General features: G+C 40.1%; 1 protein-coding gene and 1 long non-coding RNA gene across 2 annotated transcripts in view; one reads left to right on the top strand and one right to left on the bottom strand.

The window, feature by feature from the left end:
- LOC103029429 (thyrotropin-releasing hormone-degrading ectoenzyme) overlaps positions 1-17,834 on the bottom strand; it is a 473,221-nt gene that overhangs the window by 171,843 nt on the left and 283,544 nt on the right. The window contains exons 7-8 of the mRNA XM_022671576.2: positions 13,894-14,031; positions 8,500-8,565 (exon numbers count right to left, since the gene is read on the bottom strand). Of these exons, the coding sequence (XP_022527297.2) occupies positions 8,500-8,565; positions 13,894-14,031 (204 nt within the window). The remainder of the gene's footprint in view (positions 1-8,499; positions 8,566-13,893; positions 14,032-17,834) is intronic.
- LOC125796580 (uncharacterized) lies at positions 14,981-15,873 on the top strand. Its single transcript, XR_007435492.1, has 2 exons — positions 14,981-15,251; positions 15,754-15,873. It is a non-coding gene; the product is annotated as an uncharacterized LOC125796580 (long non-coding RNA).

Below are 17,834 nucleotides of genomic sequence, written 5' to 3'. Positions count from 1 at the left end.
GCCAGGTCACAGAAAGCATGATGCTTTCTTCTGGGATTTTGCACATGCTGCAGGTGTTCATTACAAGAGGAAGCCAATCAGTCCCGGAATCAACCAACCACCAGCATGCTTCACTGTAGGCAGAGTGTTCTTTTATTAAGACAAGAGAATGCATTGGCAAGCTCATTAATCACAAACAAACTGGTAGACCAAGGAAGACCTGTACTCCTGAAGGCAGAAGAATTTTCAAAATATGTTTCTACTGATCAGAAACTTTGTATTTGAGAAGTTTTAAAGGTTGAATGCAAATGACCTTTATTGTACTTTAAGGTTCTTTACAAATTATACATCTTATCTAAAAATATCTATTGTACTTTTTGCACTATAAGGCACTCTTAAAATTCTATAATTTTCCCAAATATGATCAGTACGCATTATGTTTGACTGATGAATTTTACCAATCAGGTTATAAGGAGCAGTAAAGCCACTTCACGCTAGCTTTTCCGCTGTTTAGAGGTATTATTAGCCTGTAGCCTGCTGATATGCTGTGGTGTGCTGGGGAGGAAGAATGAAGAAGAGGGACGAGATGCGTCTGGACAAGCTGGTCAGGCAGGCGGGGTCCCGTGGTTGGTGTGGAGCTGGACTCTGTGGTAACGATGGCAGAGAGGAGGACACTGCACAAACTGCTCTACATCATGGATGATGATGGTCACCCACTGCATTCCACTGCATGGATCACAGGTGCAGTTTCAGTGGCAGGTTCTTGTCACAGAGCTGCTCTACAGACAGACTGAGAAGATCATTTGTTCCGAGAGCCATCAGACTCTTCAACTCCTCCCAGTGGAGCCGGAAGAGAGAGGACAGATGAGGAACGAGTCTCATATGCTTTCTTAATCACAGTCTTTTTTTATCTGTCCTGGAAAAAACACCCTACACATCCTCACCCTGTGACTCTTTTGCCTTTTTTACTATCTATCTATCTATCTATCTATCTATCTATCTATCTATCTATCTATCTATCTATCTATCTATCTATCTATCTATCTATCTATCTATCTATCTATCTATCTATCTATCTATCTATCTATCTATCTATCTATCTATCTATCTATCTATCTATCTATCTATCTATCTAGACCAGAATATAAATGTTCATTGATAGTAAGCCTTATAATCCGGTGCTCCATATACGAAAAATACAATACATCTCCATGGACTCAAATGGACTCAAAAGAGTGCTGTAGCCCTGTATAATGGTTCTAAAGGTAAGGAGAAGCTCACAAAGTGTCCACTGAGTAGGTGTTTCTTGTTTCTTCTTTGAGTGGATGGTGAGTGTACAAAGCTATAATCTGCCTCAAGGTCAGTATTGAGCAACCCTTCACTAGAGGCCCGCAGACGGTGAGCTGTTTTTACAGCGTTATAGATTTTCTGTTGGTATTTGGAGACTCGGGGTGTACGGTACCCAGAGGAGTGGCTCACGTCCATGAGAGAAAGGCTATGAAGGCTTTAGTGGATTTCAAATACCATATGGCATTTCCCAAAATGATCAGCTCCTTGCACATTCAGAAGCATTACGAGATCTGGCATCTGCTCCGCTAGGCTAGGGCTGAAGTGGTAACTGTGAGAGAGTGGGAGAGCTTTAGAAAGCTGGCCAGCAATTCTCTCTCTCTCTCTCTCTGTCTTTTCTCTTTTCTTCTCTCTCTTTTTTCTCTCTGTACTGTAAAAGCAGATGGCCATGCCATAGCCATTAGATCCCAACAAACACCACAACAAAGGCAGCCCTTCACTCCTGACGCCCGGCATTAAAGAGCATTTTCCCTCCTAATCACCTGAGTCCAGCCGCTGAATGTCAGACATATGTGCTTCGGGATGGCCCTGTGTTTCTCTATCCAAAGGAATCACAGGGTTTGGGGAGAACTCAGGCTATTTGATACAAAAGAAGAGGGATTTTAAAAGCGTGCATCGATTTTATTGTATGACCTTCCTAAAATGCACTGGCGTGAAGACTCTTATTTGAATCAAATGCCAGAGTTGAGCTATCCTTTACAACATTATACAGGCTTGAGAAGCTTTTATACATTAAGATAGATAGATAGATAGATAGATAGATAGATAGATAGATAGATAGATAGATAGATAGATAGATAGATCAGGGGTGTCCAAACTATGGCCCGCAGGCCATTTGCGGCCCGTTTCCTTTTTTGGAGCGGCCCGCGAGGTATTTTAGAAATAGAATGAAAGTTGGCCCGCTGTTAAGCAGGTTTTTATAATGTGAGATTCTAAGTTTGAACGCTAGGTGTCAGAAACGGGCCACAGAGTCTAAAAGCAGAGAGAGTGAAGTTTTAGCGCAGAAAAACGGGCCAAAGAGTCTAAAAGCGGAGAGGGTGGGGCAAAGAGTCTAAAAGCGGAGAGAGTGCGCATTTCTAGCGCAGAAAAACAGGGCAAAGAGTCTAAAAGCAGAGAGGGTGCGCATTTCTAGCGCAGAAAAACGGGGCAAAGAGTCTAAAAGCAGAGAGAGTGCACATTTCTAGCGCAGAAAAACAGGGCAAAGAGTCTAAAAGCGGAGAGAGTGCGCATTTCTAGCGCAGAAAAACAGGGCAAAGAGTCTAAAAGCAGAGAGAGTGCACATTTCTAGCGCAGAAAAACGGGGCAAAGAGTCTAAAAGCGGAGAGAGTGAAGTTTTAGCGCAAAAAAAAAAAAAAAACGGGCCAAAGAGTCTAAAAGCGGAGAGAGTGTGCATTTCTAGCGCAGAAAAACAGGCCAAAGAGTCTAAAAGTTGTCGTAATTAAGGAGTTTAATATTAAGAGACATCATAAAATTAAACATCAATTTGAAAAATCTTAGTTTACACAACACTGTCAAAGATAAAGATAGTAAGTCAAGTAAAATGGTGTGTAAATGAAAGCAACCAGGAAAATGTATTATTTAAAGTGATATATTTCATTATTTCTTTTATTACAGAGTCTGTGGCCCATGACTTCAAATATATTTCTCCTTCAGGCCCCCAACAAAAAAAGTTTGGACACCCCTGAGATACAAAAGTACCTTGTATTTCAGACACAGTTGTCTCATCAGGTACAGTGTTGTAAAAAAGTGTTTGCGACTTAACCCTTTGAACCCTAGGCTGTTTTGATGTGTTTTTCTTTGTTTTTGTCAGTTCCTCTTTCCGGTCTTATAACACAGTAATTATATCAGACAGACACATGAGCCATGAGCTCTTTTACTCCAGAAACCATACGGCTGCTCAACAATATAATCATTTAAAATGTAAAAGGAAGCAGAATTGTTATATTTTCCTGGAACTGGCCATGATTTGTTCAACATTTTACCAAGCGACTGTTTTCTTTTTTTTTTTTTTTAGTTTTTTTATGTAAAAACTTTAAATATATTTACACCTAAGATTTATTTTCAAAAATGGTATGACTAGAGTGTTTATGAGTTGAAAGCATAATAATATTGATGATAGTTCATTACATGGTTTATTAATTATTACTTTGAGAAAATACATAGAGAGCATCAGACAGATTTATTTTTCTTGATAATCACACCTCTAGGATACATGTAGATAAACCTGCTAAAAACTTGACACTCAGAGCAGCCTACGCCTTTCAGTTTCAAAGAAAACCATATACAAAAATGTAAACTTTTTAGTGTAAATAAATAAAAATGCTTAGTGCAAAATAAATACTTAGTAAAATGTGCAAGTAAAATAAAAACTATATAAAGTAGTGCGCACACCATACCTAGATTTAGTTTGAGTGTAGGTAGTTTCACACTTTTTTTTCTGTGGACACTTTTGAGTCATTTACTGATATTATTTGGTTTGAATCATCATATAAATATGTTTGAAGCCCTAAATGTAAATAATATTGATTGGGGAAGGAGATCTAACTTTTTTAGGTGTATTTCTGAATGGATTTCTTGTAGATGCTTTACTGCACTGGGATGGCATCACTATTTTTAGAAATAGTAAGTTCTGCCCTTTCTAACCATATATGGATTATGTTTATGTGTGAAGAGATTCCTGAGTAATTAAGCTGAAAACATAAGGTGTGATTTTGGACGGAAAATCCGTTCGTAAGGTTCTAAGGGTTAAGTATTAGTCAAAGAAAACACAAGTAAACACAAAATGCGGTCATTAATTGAAGGTTTTTATTTTTTTAATAAAAAAAATAAATAAAATGCAAGTCTACATGGCCCTATGTAAAAAGTGTTTGGCCCTCCTGTTAACATAACTTAACTTAACTTTATCACACCTGAGTTCAATTTCTCTAGCCACACCCAGGCCATATTACTGCCACACCTGTTCTCAATTAAGAAATAACTTAAATAAGAGCTTCCTGACAAAGCAAAGTACACCAAAAGATACTCAAAAGCTAGATATTATGCCAATATCCAAATAAATGCAGGAAAAATTATGAGAATTTCAAGTTATTGAGCTCTTTTAGTCTTAAAAATGTTATAAAGCCATTTCTAAAAGTTGGAACTCCAGCGAACCACAGTGTGAGCCATTGTCCACAAACGACAAAAACCTGAAACAGTGTTGAACCTTCTCAGGAATGGCAGGCTGACCAAAAAAAAAAAAAAAAAAAGAACCCAAGAGTGTAGCAACAACTTATCCAAGAGGTCACAATAGACCCCACAACATCATTCAAAAAACTGCAGGCCTCGATGTTAATGTTACCACTGCTGAGCAAAAAGAAAGTTAAGGCTCGTCTTAATTTTGCCAGAAAACATCTTGAGGATTCCCAAGTCTTTTAGGAAAATACTCTGTGGACTGATGAGACAAAGGTTGAACCTTTTAGAAGATGTGTTCCCCGTTACATCTGGCATAAAAGTAAAACCGCATTTCAGAAAAAGAACATCAATACCTACAGTAAAACATGGTGGTGGTGGATCCAATAGATTTTTTGCTTACTTGTGTTGTCTTTGACTAATATTTAAATTTGTCTGATGATCTCTAATTCCCTAAAAACATTAGAGTGACAAATATGGAAAAAAAATCAGAAATCATGACGGGGCAAATCTTTGACCTACAACAATACCCATTAAGAGACCATAAACATTACTCCCATGTATCCTCAAATGTATAAAATATGCTGTTAAAGATATCTTCAAATATATCCTTATATATCCCCATTACATATACCCTAAAAAGCACATTGAAATATACACTGGATTGCCTCTTCATGTACTGTGTATCTTCAAAAGATGACTCCCAAACACAGAGATGCATGACAGTTTATAAACTCCTTAGAAGTTTCTATATTTCTGCATAAATAGGTATAACAAAATAATAGTAGATAAATTTAAAGAACCCATTTAAACAAACAAGACAAAATAAAATACTAAAAATTAATAAGTAAATAATTAAATAAATCTAAAAATCTAACACCTTCATTGTCAGTGGCAAAGTATGTGAACCTTTGCTTTCAGTATCTGGTTTGACCCCCCCTTTGCAGCATTAACTGCAACTAAACGTTTCCTGTAGCTGTTGATCAGTCCTGCTCACCCCATTCCTCCATACAGAACAGCTTCAACTCTGGGATGTTGGTGTTTTTTCTCACATTAACTGATCACTTAAGTTCATGGACAAACATGCTGTCATTTTCCTTTAGAATTCTCTGATATAGTTTAGAATCTGTGGTTCCGTGGACGTGCAGACGCTATGGCCCAATGTGCTTGGGCAACTGCCCTTTTGCCGTCCTTGGCTGATATTGCCCTTCCGAGGGAGGGGAACAAATAATATAGGCAAATATGATTTTATATTTCAACAAGATTTTCTTTATAATTCGTAATTTTGATTAAAGTTACGTAAAACAAAGATTTCAGAGTCAATCATTTAGATTCAGACACCTTGAGAGAGAGAGGCAAAAGGGAGGGGCGCGGGCGTAGCGGGGGACACGCAGCACGCTTCACTAGAAAAAAAAAAAAAAAAAAGCGAGCACATGACCAGGCGGCGCTTCAGCCGAGTAGCAGAGACCCAAGAGGAGTTTGAAGATGCCGAGGGAGTAGAGCGACTGCCCTGAAGGTGAGCTTGAAATGTAGCCTTCACAGTATTACAAGACATGATCACAATCAACTTCTCTAAAATCAGATGTCGTCGAGTTTAGGACGTTCAGTGATCCTAAATAATCTGACAGCCACCTACTGTGCCACGTTTAGGTAGCAAAAAAACCCCGACAGCCAGCTAGCTTGCAGTCAACGTTTTACATGGCTCAGGTTGTTTTGTGGGAGGCTAACCTAACAAAGTCACATGCAACTGATAACATTTCATTTTATCAAGCAAGATGAATGACGGATATAAAGCACAGGAAACAGACAAATAAAGGAGTGAGAGACTCTTTTTTTGGGGGGGTGCCCTTTCTTCAGGTTAGAGCAACTGCCCTTCAAGATTCCTGTGCATGTCCCTGTGTGCTTCCATGAATGAAGGCAAGTCATCCTGGTCCACATGCAGCAAAACAGGCCCAAACCCTGATACTTCTACCACCACGTTTCACAGATTTGAAAATCCTTTTTTTAACCTTGGCCAGTGAGTGAAAGTTTGCTGTAGAGGTTTTATTTTTTCTAGTGCTGGTTTGGTTTGTATCTGGAATCTACATCCTACACGATATGTATATCTGTAAGCTGATAATCACAGCACTGAGATGCTCACTGTGCGTGTGACTCCTGCACACTTTTGTGGGCGTGAATGTTAGCGTGAGGCGGTGTTTTCTTCTCAGCACTAGAGCAGCATATGTGCCGGTTGCATTAACTGGATCTGGGTTGTGAACTGAGCAGCTGGTGAAAATGCTATGTGTTAGAACCGGCTCCGTCCCACGGCAGCGGAACCTTAAAGCAGCTAAAACCGGCTCGGAAACACTGCTGTGAGGAGGTACAGGTGGGAGAGAGATGCTGCAAACTGTTCTGCGCAATGATGATTAAAAAGCAGAATGTATAATTCATAAATTTAGTTTCTTCATAAATATTCAGCAGGTTGCACCATTGGACCTTTCAGAATCTAAAGAGCTGCTAAGGTTAAGTCGGGAGAAGCAGCAAGAGAAACTTTTATTCTTCTTACGTGATGCTAACGTGTCAGGTGATGGGTTAGAAGGTACAGCAATAAAGGAATGCAAACGATAAAACATGAAAAAAAAAAAAAACATCCCAAGAGATTTTATTAGGGATGAGCTTTAATTTTTGTTTTCAATTCAATAGGAATAAATGGGGGGCAAACGTTGGTGCAAACACAATAGTAACACCTGACGAACTATGTAGAGCACCACAGGTACTACATTGCATACACCTCAGTATCCACCATAGCAGCAACATGAAATACCTTTTAAGTGCAGTCGCAAAGACCATCAAAGACCATGTTATGATGAAACTGGCACTAATCAGGGCCGCCTCAGGGAAGAAGTCCTTTAAATGCTGTAGAGAGTATTTAGTAGGGGTGAAATAATTACTCGAGTAATTTGAGTTACTCAATTAAAAAAATTGTGCCTCGAGTAATCGTTTAATTAATTTTAAACCGCAGAGCACGGAAATTAGCGCTAATATGTGTGGTTAGTTTATTACAAAAAAGTTCTAGACTTAATACAGTCTTTATGTAATTGGTAAACAGCACTGTAGAATTTATAAATAAATGCATGTTAAATTTAGCTGTCCATGAACTTAATGTATTAACATAAAGCCAATGTTTCTTCCTTTATTATTGATTAGTGCCCTATATTTAATACTTACCAAAAATCCTAATTTGAAATAATTCACTTAATTTATTAAATTATTCATTAATAAATAATAACTTGTGGTATTTATGTCTATTTGTGTTTTATTTATTTATATTTGTGTTTGCATTGTGGAAATGTATGTTGTGACTTTAAAAAATTAAACCAATTGGTCATTCATTAATAAGTAAAATATTTTATTTTATGAAATCTCTTATTTTATGTTTTATTTTATGTTTATTATAATTTTTCAGTAGAGTACTCCATTACTGCAGCCCTTGTATTTCGTGGCTTGACACATGCAATGCAATATGTCCAGGTTCAGGAAGATGTTAATTTAAAACAAAACAAATAAAACTAAAATAATTCAATTTAATGTATTTTTTAGCTTAAAACATATGAACCGATCAGGTGCACCACATGCAGAAATGCGGATGTGGCATAGAAATATAAGTGATTTCCATTGCATCCCTTTTCTGTGTTTTAATAAAACAAGACTGCAAACTGCACTTTGGATAAGCTCAAACTGACTTATTGAAAAAAAAACAAAAAAACATAGAGTATCCAACAAGAAGCAAAGCATCGCCCATATATCGTCAATACAGCAGTAACCCATGGTGACTCATAGAAAGTGCTGATGGATTCTTCAAATCTAATCTGATATGATCTAGTTTTTCCATGCAGTATGAATATGCACCAATTTAACACCACTGGAGGCACATTTACACCAGTAAACGCTCATACAGTTGACCAGTACAGCTTTAGTCCACTGATATAATGGCTGATAGGTTAATAGATATGTTTTTTTACTTACATTGAGTCCTCTCTGGAACACAGCTTGTCCCATTACGTTGGCCAGCATACGAATCAGTGCTGCTCCCTTTAAACACAATAAACATACACACAGTCAAATATATATCCAGTTCATCTATATTTTATTCTAATTCATTCTTTAAAACACATTTAATCTGTTAACCAATCACATTATATTTATTTTAAAAAAGAGAGCACTTCTGAGAGGGTGTATTCTTCCTATTTTGCAATGAAGCAAAAAAAAAAAACAGAGCAAGAACTTGTCAGCACCTTAGCAGCAATGTAACATGCCATACTACTCACTAGGGGTGGGCGATATGGTTCTAAAATAATATCACACAATATTTCAGAGTATTTGTGCAATAATGATATAGTTGGCGATATGACAAGACATTTAACTACTGTATTTTTTGCACTATAAGGTGCACTTAAAATCATTTATCGCTCAAAGGTGAGTATTATCGGCCTTTAGCCTGCGAGTTAACCCTGCTGCTATCCCTGATAACCCTGACTAGCACTGCTGGAGCAGTATTAGCATTAGACGCTAACTGTGCTAAGGGCTATCACTTTCACCATACAGAGTTGAGTATTATTGGTGAATATTATATTAAGCCTGCATGTTAACCGTGTTAAAACAAGCTGCATGAGAGGAACCGCTAGCTGATATCGCCCTGGCTTACCAGAACACTCAGGGTTCCTCAGTGTAGTGCTGTCAGATGGCACTGGCCACTAACCGCAGCTAGCACTTACAGTTAGCTGCTAATGCTAATGCTGCTGCACCCAGCCTTAGTAGAAATCTGGAAATCTAAGCTCACTGTAAATAGAAGAAAGCTCTTTACTTTCCAAATAAACAGAAATTTGTTTATATTAACACAGTAACAGCACTCGTTTAAAAGAAAAAAATATATATATATATATATTTTAAAGAATTACAGTTTTGTTTGCTTAGTTTAGCTTAGCTTTACAGGTCTAGCCACCCAGCAGCAAGACCTGTTGAATTAGAAAGAAAACATGGCGACGCCTTTGTTCCTTACTAGTGTCGCTTAATGCACTTTATAATCCGGTGGGCCTTATGTATGAAAATAGACCAGAAAATAGGTGTTTATTGATAGTGTGCCTTATAACCCGGAGTTTGAAATATACAGTACATAAATAATAATATTAATTTCAAGAACACACTACTCCAACAAAAATATTGAATATAAAAGTTGATTTGCTGGTTATTATTGCATTTGATATCATATGGCACACCCCTAATTGAGATTTTTAACAGATTTGAACAGAAGTCAACCAACGAACATGTCATAATACTAATAATGCACTCCATATATTCCTATATTCAAGATTAAAATAAAATAACTGATAGCTGTATCCTGATGTTCCCTGATGGCCTGTATGGCCCTCTAATAATAATAATACAATATTTTAGGGTATTTTAGCTATAACGATATGCAAAACATTTGCTGATATTAGTGTGTACAATACAATATGACACACCCCTACTATTTACCATGGCAACTTGAATTAATATGGATGCAAGTTGCATTTTTTGGACACTAGTAACAATCAACCAACCACCAAGCAACACCTTATTAACCACCTGGAGTATCTTAGAAGCCACCAAAAACAGCTGCAACTACTATTCATACTACTATGAATGTGTAGGTTGCAAAAATTCACTTAGCAACTTAGCAGCCATCTGGAATACCACAGCAGCCTCCATAACAACCACAGTCATAGGTGAACAAATCTTGTACTTGTCTACAGATGATTCATCTTTAACAATCTTTGACAAATCATACAAAAATATTAAACACACAAACAGAATGTATTGAGCTGTGCCGCATCCTAATCTTTATCCTACAGCCTCTCCGGCCGCCTGCTCTGGAGACGTGGCTCCGTCACCGTGTGGCTGCAGTGTTATCAGTGTGTATCTGAGCGCGGCTCGCCCCGGCTGCAGCAGTTAGAACAGCGCTGTGTTCTCAGAGCTGTGTGGTCGAGTTCAGCTCAGCGCAGAGACACAGATAAACCCTCTCACTATCACTGCTTTACACCTCACACACTCATATCAGCTCACAGACCAGGAGGACGGAGGGGGTGAGAAATGGATGGGGGACAAGGGATGAGGAAGGGATGATGAATGGGCAGACAAGGGGACAATAAGGGAGAAGGTGGTGAGGGACAAGAAGGAGGGGGGCGGGGAACATGGGTTTGATAACAGGACCAAGGCTCAATCTCTTAGGATAGACTTTAGGTTGGACAAATTCCCTGAAATTCCCATAGTTCATATGCAGTATATTGGTTCTATGCTGATTAAAAGGGAAGGGCGTGGGTGGTGGATGATGGGGATGAGGAGTGTGAGGAGGGAAAGGTAGGCTAGAGACAGGGATGAGAGGGGCAAGATGGGAAAAGAGGGGCAAAGGACGAGGATGAAGGGAACAAGGCAGGATAAGGTGGCATGAGTGGGGCAAGAAAAGGGGAAATTATAAGGGACATAGGGACGAGGGGTGCAAGGTTGGGACAAGAGGGGTGAGGTGGGTGAAGTTGGACAAGGCTTATACACTATGTGTCCTTTCTAATAAACTCATTGCTGAAAGATGTGCACAGATGAGAAGGACGAGGGGGGATGGGGAACATGGGGAGACGAGGTTGACAGATACATAAGGTACATAAGGGGGTGAGGGGGGCTAGGAATGGGAACAAGGTGGACAAGATGAGATGATGGGGCTAGGGACAACAGAAGTGGGAAATGGTGAGGGTCAGTGGAAAGAGGGGGACAAGGTTGGGACAAGGGGGGGTTAAGGTGGGTGTAGGGGTAAGGTGCTGACAGGAGTGCACAAATAAAAAAGACGAGGGGGATGGGAAGTCAAGAGACGTGTGTAGACAAGGGTGACAGATGGTGTACAAGGGGGGTAAGGAGACTAAAGATGGGAAGAAGGTGTACAATGTTGGCTTGGGATAGGGACAAATAAGACAAGTGGGATGATGGGGGCTAGGGACAACAACAGAAGTGGGAAGTGGTGAGGGACAGGGGGTAGAGGGGGACAAGGTTGGGAGAAGGGGTGGGGGTGGGGGGGGTAAAGTGTTACGAGGCTTATACACTATGTGTCCAAATGTCTGTGAATGCCCTGTTTTAGTTAACCCATTGCTGACAGATGTGCCCAGATAAGAAGGTTGAATGGGGTACAGTGAACATGGGGAGACAAGACCCCCAAACCCAGCTGTCTCAACCTTGTCCCTCTCTTCCCCCTGTCCTCCACCACTTCCCACTTTTGTTGTCCCTAGCCCCATCGGAGACAAAGGGTGACGGATAGGTGCACAAGGTGGGTGAGGAGGGCTACAGATGGGGACAAGGTGGGACAAAGGGAGCCAGGGATGGGGAGAGTGGGGCAAGGTGGACTCAGGATTGGAGGGAGATGAGGGAGACGAGGGGGATAAAGGGGCCAGGGGTGTAAAAGAGGGGGATAAGAGGAACACGGTGGAAAAGGGGGTTAGGGACAGTGGCAAAAGAGCGGGCAAGGTGGGCTAGGAACGAGCGCAAAAGGAAAAAAAGTGGGATGAGGTGGCATGAGGGGAAAGGCAGGGGGAGTAATGAGGAACAGGGGGAAGAATAGGTCATGGTTGGGACAATGTGGGGCAAGGGGGGGCAGGGGGGTTAGAACTTGACTCTACGGAGCAGATGAATAATAGTGAACCTATTGGCTCCATATCTAATGCCTCTGGAAAGATGGGGCTCCATCCAATACTTTTAGGTGGGATGAGTTCAGGAGTTGGGGATGAGGTGAGGTGGGATAATCAAACATACTTTGATCTTAAACGCAATAAATACTCTTATTAAATTTTGGATGCAACCAAATCCATCAAGGTAGAACGTTTTCTCTGCACAGTAGACACAGTTACTCCAACAAAAGCAAGATAAACACGTTTTAATAGCCTTGTTTTCAGAAGAAACAGTGAAACAGTGAAAGAGCAGCTTTTGTCCACGGGTTTTGCTGTGGTGTAGAACCTGTTGTGAGTGTTTTTTTAAATAAGCACTACATACAGAGAGAAAGTGAGAGAAAATGAAAGAAAGAAGGAGAGAGAGAAAGAAAGAGAGAGGGAGAGGGTGATTAAAAAGATTTAGCTCAGTGTGTTTATTGTGCCACCGTTCCCCCGAGGCCGTCGTCTCACTCTTTTATTCTGAGCGTTTTTTTTTTTTTTTTTTCCCACTCCTCCATATTAAAAACACTCTTTAATTGAACTATTTTTCTCGTGTATCTGCGGGCGGATACTCCGCTCCAAAATTATTTCATTTACAATTCCCCAATGATTAATTCAGAACTCCTTAGAGTGTGTGAGAAATAGAACATCCTCAGGTGTTAACACACACACACACACACACACACTCACAAACACAGTGAGACACGCCAACAAAATGAGTTTTAATGAACAAATACTGATAACACAGATCTATCTGAGATACAAGACACAGCTGTCTGTACACTTTAATAACTTCCTCTGTTCACACATCAACACTCTTTACAATAAAAGGAACGGATTTGTTACATAACGTCGCCACTGCAACAACCCTCAAAAGTGCAGAGCAGAGTTTAAAACAAGCTGCATGTGTTTTGTTACATTGTGTTCTCAGCTTTTAATCTGGTTAGTTTTAATTTGTTTTCACACTGCAGTTTAATGACTGAGAAACTAAAGAACTTCACTACATCCTGTGATCATCAACTGCGTGGGCGGAGTCTCTGAATACTTAACAATATACTGATTGGTTTGTAGAAAGATGAAAGGGAGTTGCCTTTTCAGGTGTCGTGTCGAATTCTGCCTCCCGGTCAGAATCCGACTCCCTTTGAGTACGGGTGCATCCTAACAGATTGCACCTGCAGATATGACGTTGCTAAGTGGTTGCTGGGTGGTTGCTAAGGTGTTTTTAAGTGTTTGCTAAGGTGTTGCTATTGTGTCCGCTGTGGTTGCTATGGTGTTGCTATGACAATCGTGTTGGTTGCTATGGTGCTGCTAAGCCGTTGCTAAGTTGTTGCTAAGCTGTTGACCATGACATTTGTGGTAGTTGCTATGAAGCTGCTAAGTGGTTGCTAGGTGGTTGCTAAGGTGTTTTTAAGTGTTTGCTAACTGGTTGCTATTGTGTCCGCTGTGGTTGCTATGGTGTTGCTATGACAATCGTGGTGGTTGCTATGGTGCTGCTAAGCCATTGCTAAGTTGTTGCTAAGGTGTTGCCCAAGACATTTGTGGTAGTTTCTATGATGCTGCTAAGTGGTTGCTAGGTGGTTGCTAAAGTGTTGCTACAAACCTTTGAACAATACCGATACTGCAATCACAGACAGAACTAGAAGAGCCTCCTTTAGTGAAGCTGCATTTAATGATAAAGTTCACAAGAGCTGCTCACCTTTTTATAGGCAATCCAGTCGAAGACCCGGTCGATATCAGTGGCTTCAAATACTTCCTGTGAGATGGGATGTGAACTGGCCAGACCATCCAATAGCATCACCTCGTGAAGAACGTCAGTCAGGAACCTCTGCTTCTCCTGCAAAACACACATTTAACCTTATTTAATCTTATTTACAGATGCTTATATCACAGCGTCCTCTGTGTTCACATTGCACAGAACTTGACCTGGTCCCTCAACACCAGCTCCGTAACCAAGAAAGCCCAGCAGCACCTCTACTTCCTGTACTTACATGGACTCTTCGCTCTGATGCCTTCCGGCAGAAGATCCCAGAGCATCTAAGCCTCAGCTACCAGACTCTGCTACAGCTTCTTCCACCAGACAGTCAGACTCCTCAACACACAGAACCTTCACTAACAGACTCTGCAACAGCTTCTTCCACCAGGAAGTCAGACCCCTCAACACACAGCGCCTCCACTACCAGACTCTGCAACAGCTTCTTCCACCAGGCAGTCAGACTCCTCAACCCACAGAGCCTCCACTACCAGACTCTGCAGCAGCTTCTTCCACCAGGCAGTCAGACTCCTCAACACACAGAGCCTCCACTACCAGACTCTGCAGCATCTTCTTCCACCAGGCAGTCAGACTCCTCAACACACAGAGCCTTCACTACCAGACTCTGCAGAAGCTTCTTCCACCAGGTTATTAGACTCCTCAACACACAGAGCCTCCACTACCAGACTCTGCAACAGCTTCTTCCACCAGGCAGTCAGACTCCTCAACACACAGAGCCTTTACTACCAGACTCTGCAACAGCTTCTTCCACCAGGTAATTAGACTCCTCAACACACAGAGCCTCCACTACCAGACTCTGCAACAGCTTCTTCCACCAGAAAGTCAGACTCCTCAACACACAGAGATGGAGCTGACAAGTAGGCTTGACAGACTTGAAGCAGGTTAGCCAGATGCTAAAAACAGGGCTCAATAAAGGTGTCTTTCCGCTAAAATCCACTTTGTGAAATACAATAGGTCTCTCTGAGTTGTATATGTATGCTGCACATAAAACTGTTCTTCACCCTTCTGTAGCTGCGGTCCAATCTGAAGGGAGCTGCCCAACTAGGCAGCATTTGCAGGCAGCATAGGCGCGCTCCCGAGAAAAGGACTGTCCCATTCGGAAGGTAGCATGTGCTGCCTACCTGGGCAGCTGCCTTATTTTACCCCGATTCTGAAGGCAGCGTGAGATGTATCCTTCACGGCGAAGGCAATCCCATGATGCATTTCACCAGCTCAGAGTTCCAGCGCTCAGATTTAAAAACATGGCGGACGGAGCCGGCCTGCCACGGAGTTTCTGTACGAATGTAAGTAATTTCCTCCTGTATTTCCACTCACCGCTGCGTGGGTTTATCAAACTAGCATATTTTAGACTGTTTTAAGTTGTTTTCCATCGTTGTTTTCGCCTGTACTTCATTTAATGTAAGACCTGACCGGCGGAAGCTACCGTTAGCTTATCGCGCTAATTTACCGGGTAAGCTAACACGCATCTAGCCGACTTACAGAGTACCAAACGCGGCTGCAGCGCTGAGGAAACCCCCGCTAGGAAACAAAGATACCCTGGCCGTCCAGTATAAAAAGTTTTAACTGTTTTAAGTCACTGTTACATATAACTAAGTGATTTACTGTGTAAATAGTGTAAACGTGTAGAATAACCTGTAATTTAGTGATTTAATGCGTAAACAGTTTAATTGTTAGAGGGAATAACTAGATTTACCTGTAACTGAGTGATTAATTGTGTAAATAGTGGAATTGTAAGCGTGTTCTCCATAAACCACTGTTACTTATTCAGATTTATTTTTTCCACAGGGATGAACGTGGGCCGGGGAAGGTGAACGCTGGTCAGACCGGCTGGAGGCAGCGTTAGCTCCCTTTATGAATATATATATTTTTTCTTTGAATGTAATAAAGTTTTCTCTCTTAACATTATTATTTTTGCTTGCTGTGTGTTTATTGTCACTATGCTTATTGTAGTATCACATCTCAACTAGTGGGTATGGGTAAATAAAAAAAAAATAAAGTTTATGAATCATGTGTTTTATGCAACTAAAAGATAAAGATATAATAAAAATTAGCTGACTGTGTATGAATGTACTATTGTGTGAAACGTAGCTTAGTTTGATAATTTAGCTCTGGCTCATACAAAATATTTATTATATTATGGTTTCATTACTCATGCATTTCTACAAAGCATCTAATCAAAAATAAAATAAATGCATACATAAAACTGACCATACTCTGAGAATGAAGTGAGGAAAAGTGTATAATTAAAGTAAATCATGAATATTTAAATATCTGTAATATTTGGATGAGTAAAAGAGAAATAGCTGCCGCTGCATTGAGATTTATCCCGAGGTAAGTGATCATTAACTTTAGTTATTTATAAACAAGCTCACGGGCACAGCGCGCTAGACGTGATGACGTATGCTGACTCCAGAGCGTGTCCCGAACGCGCTGCCTTATAAGATCCCTTATGGGTGAAAATGCTGCCGAACGAGGGAGCTGCCTTTGAAGGCAATGACTACCTAGGCAGCTCCCTTCAGATTGGACCGCAGCTATTGTCTGTTGTAGCTAAGAAAAGAAAATACTCAGAAATACGACTGCATCAGAAAAAGCACACGGATCTATGTCAACCCATAAAATAGTACTAATGGCCTCGATCACCTTGGATTGGGCCGTGTGGAACAGCACTGCCGAAGAAGCACATGCAGTCGCGTGTGGTCAAACGCTGGTCTAGCTTCATCCTGCCTGCAGAGAAAACACCTACTGCTGCCGTTTGTACTGTATGAGTGTTTTTATCCCAGTAAAATAGAGCAGTAACTATATGCCTGTTAAAAATATTAATACTTTAGCTTGAAGAATGATTGGAATTCTTGGTATTTTATATTATATGTACTCCTAAAAATACTGTAACTCACAAACCTATATTAATGCCCAGTCATGCAAAAAACAAAAAAGACAAAAAAATAAAATAATAAATAAATAAAAAATAAAGAAATATATATATATACAACATATCATCTGAAAAGAGGAGTTCTCAACCCAAGTTCACCAATAACTGAGGAGCACTACAATATGCTGCTGAACACGGATGCAATATACTGTAGTGCCTGCACACACAGAGATAAGTGTGTGTGTGTGTGTGTGTGTGTGTGTGTGTGTGTGTGTGTGTTTGTGTGACATTCAGAGTGCCCAGGGCAGTGCTTGCTTCTGCCATATATACAGCCCCATATGGAACTTCATGAATGTGTATATAAAATCCTTATAAATTACATTTTATATGGCATACGTTTTTAATGTGCTCACAGCATCGTCAATCAAACTGCACAGCAAAACTGATTACGTCTGTCCAGTGAAAACATAGCCCCTTTTTTACAAAAAGCAAGACAGTGACATCCCTCATTGCACTGTGCATGCAAGATGGCAGAGTGCTAGAACAAAATGGTATCAGGTAGAAGCAACCGGCCAAATATTACCAATATTCATCCAAATAAATAAATAAATAAATAAATAAATAAATAAATAAATAGCCATAATGCCAACAGCCAGGCTCAGCAGGGTTAAAGTCGTGTGAGGCACTTGCATGTATATATATACATATATATGTATATATATATGTATATATATATATGTATATATATATATATATATATATATATATATATATATATATATATATATACATATATATAGTAGGGGTGAAACGATTACTTCAGTAATTTGAATTACTCGATTAAAAAAAATAATCAATTAATTTTCTGTGCCTGGAGTAATCGCTTAATTAATTTAAAACTGCACAGCACGAAATTTAGCACAGACTTTTAATGTGAAAAAGCATGCTAAGCGTCATTTAACGTAAATTTAACTTTTAACAAATCAGTGAGCTTACC

This window comes from Astyanax mexicanus, chromosome 2 (assembly GCF_023375975.1).
Source record: "Astyanax mexicanus isolate ESR-SI-001 chromosome 2, AstMex3_surface, whole genome shotgun sequence".
NCBI classification, from domain to species: domain Eukaryota; kingdom Metazoa; phylum Chordata; class Actinopteri; order Characiformes; family Acestrorhamphidae; genus Astyanax; species Astyanax mexicanus.
This window is presented reverse-complemented; position numbering and strand designations above follow the sequence as displayed.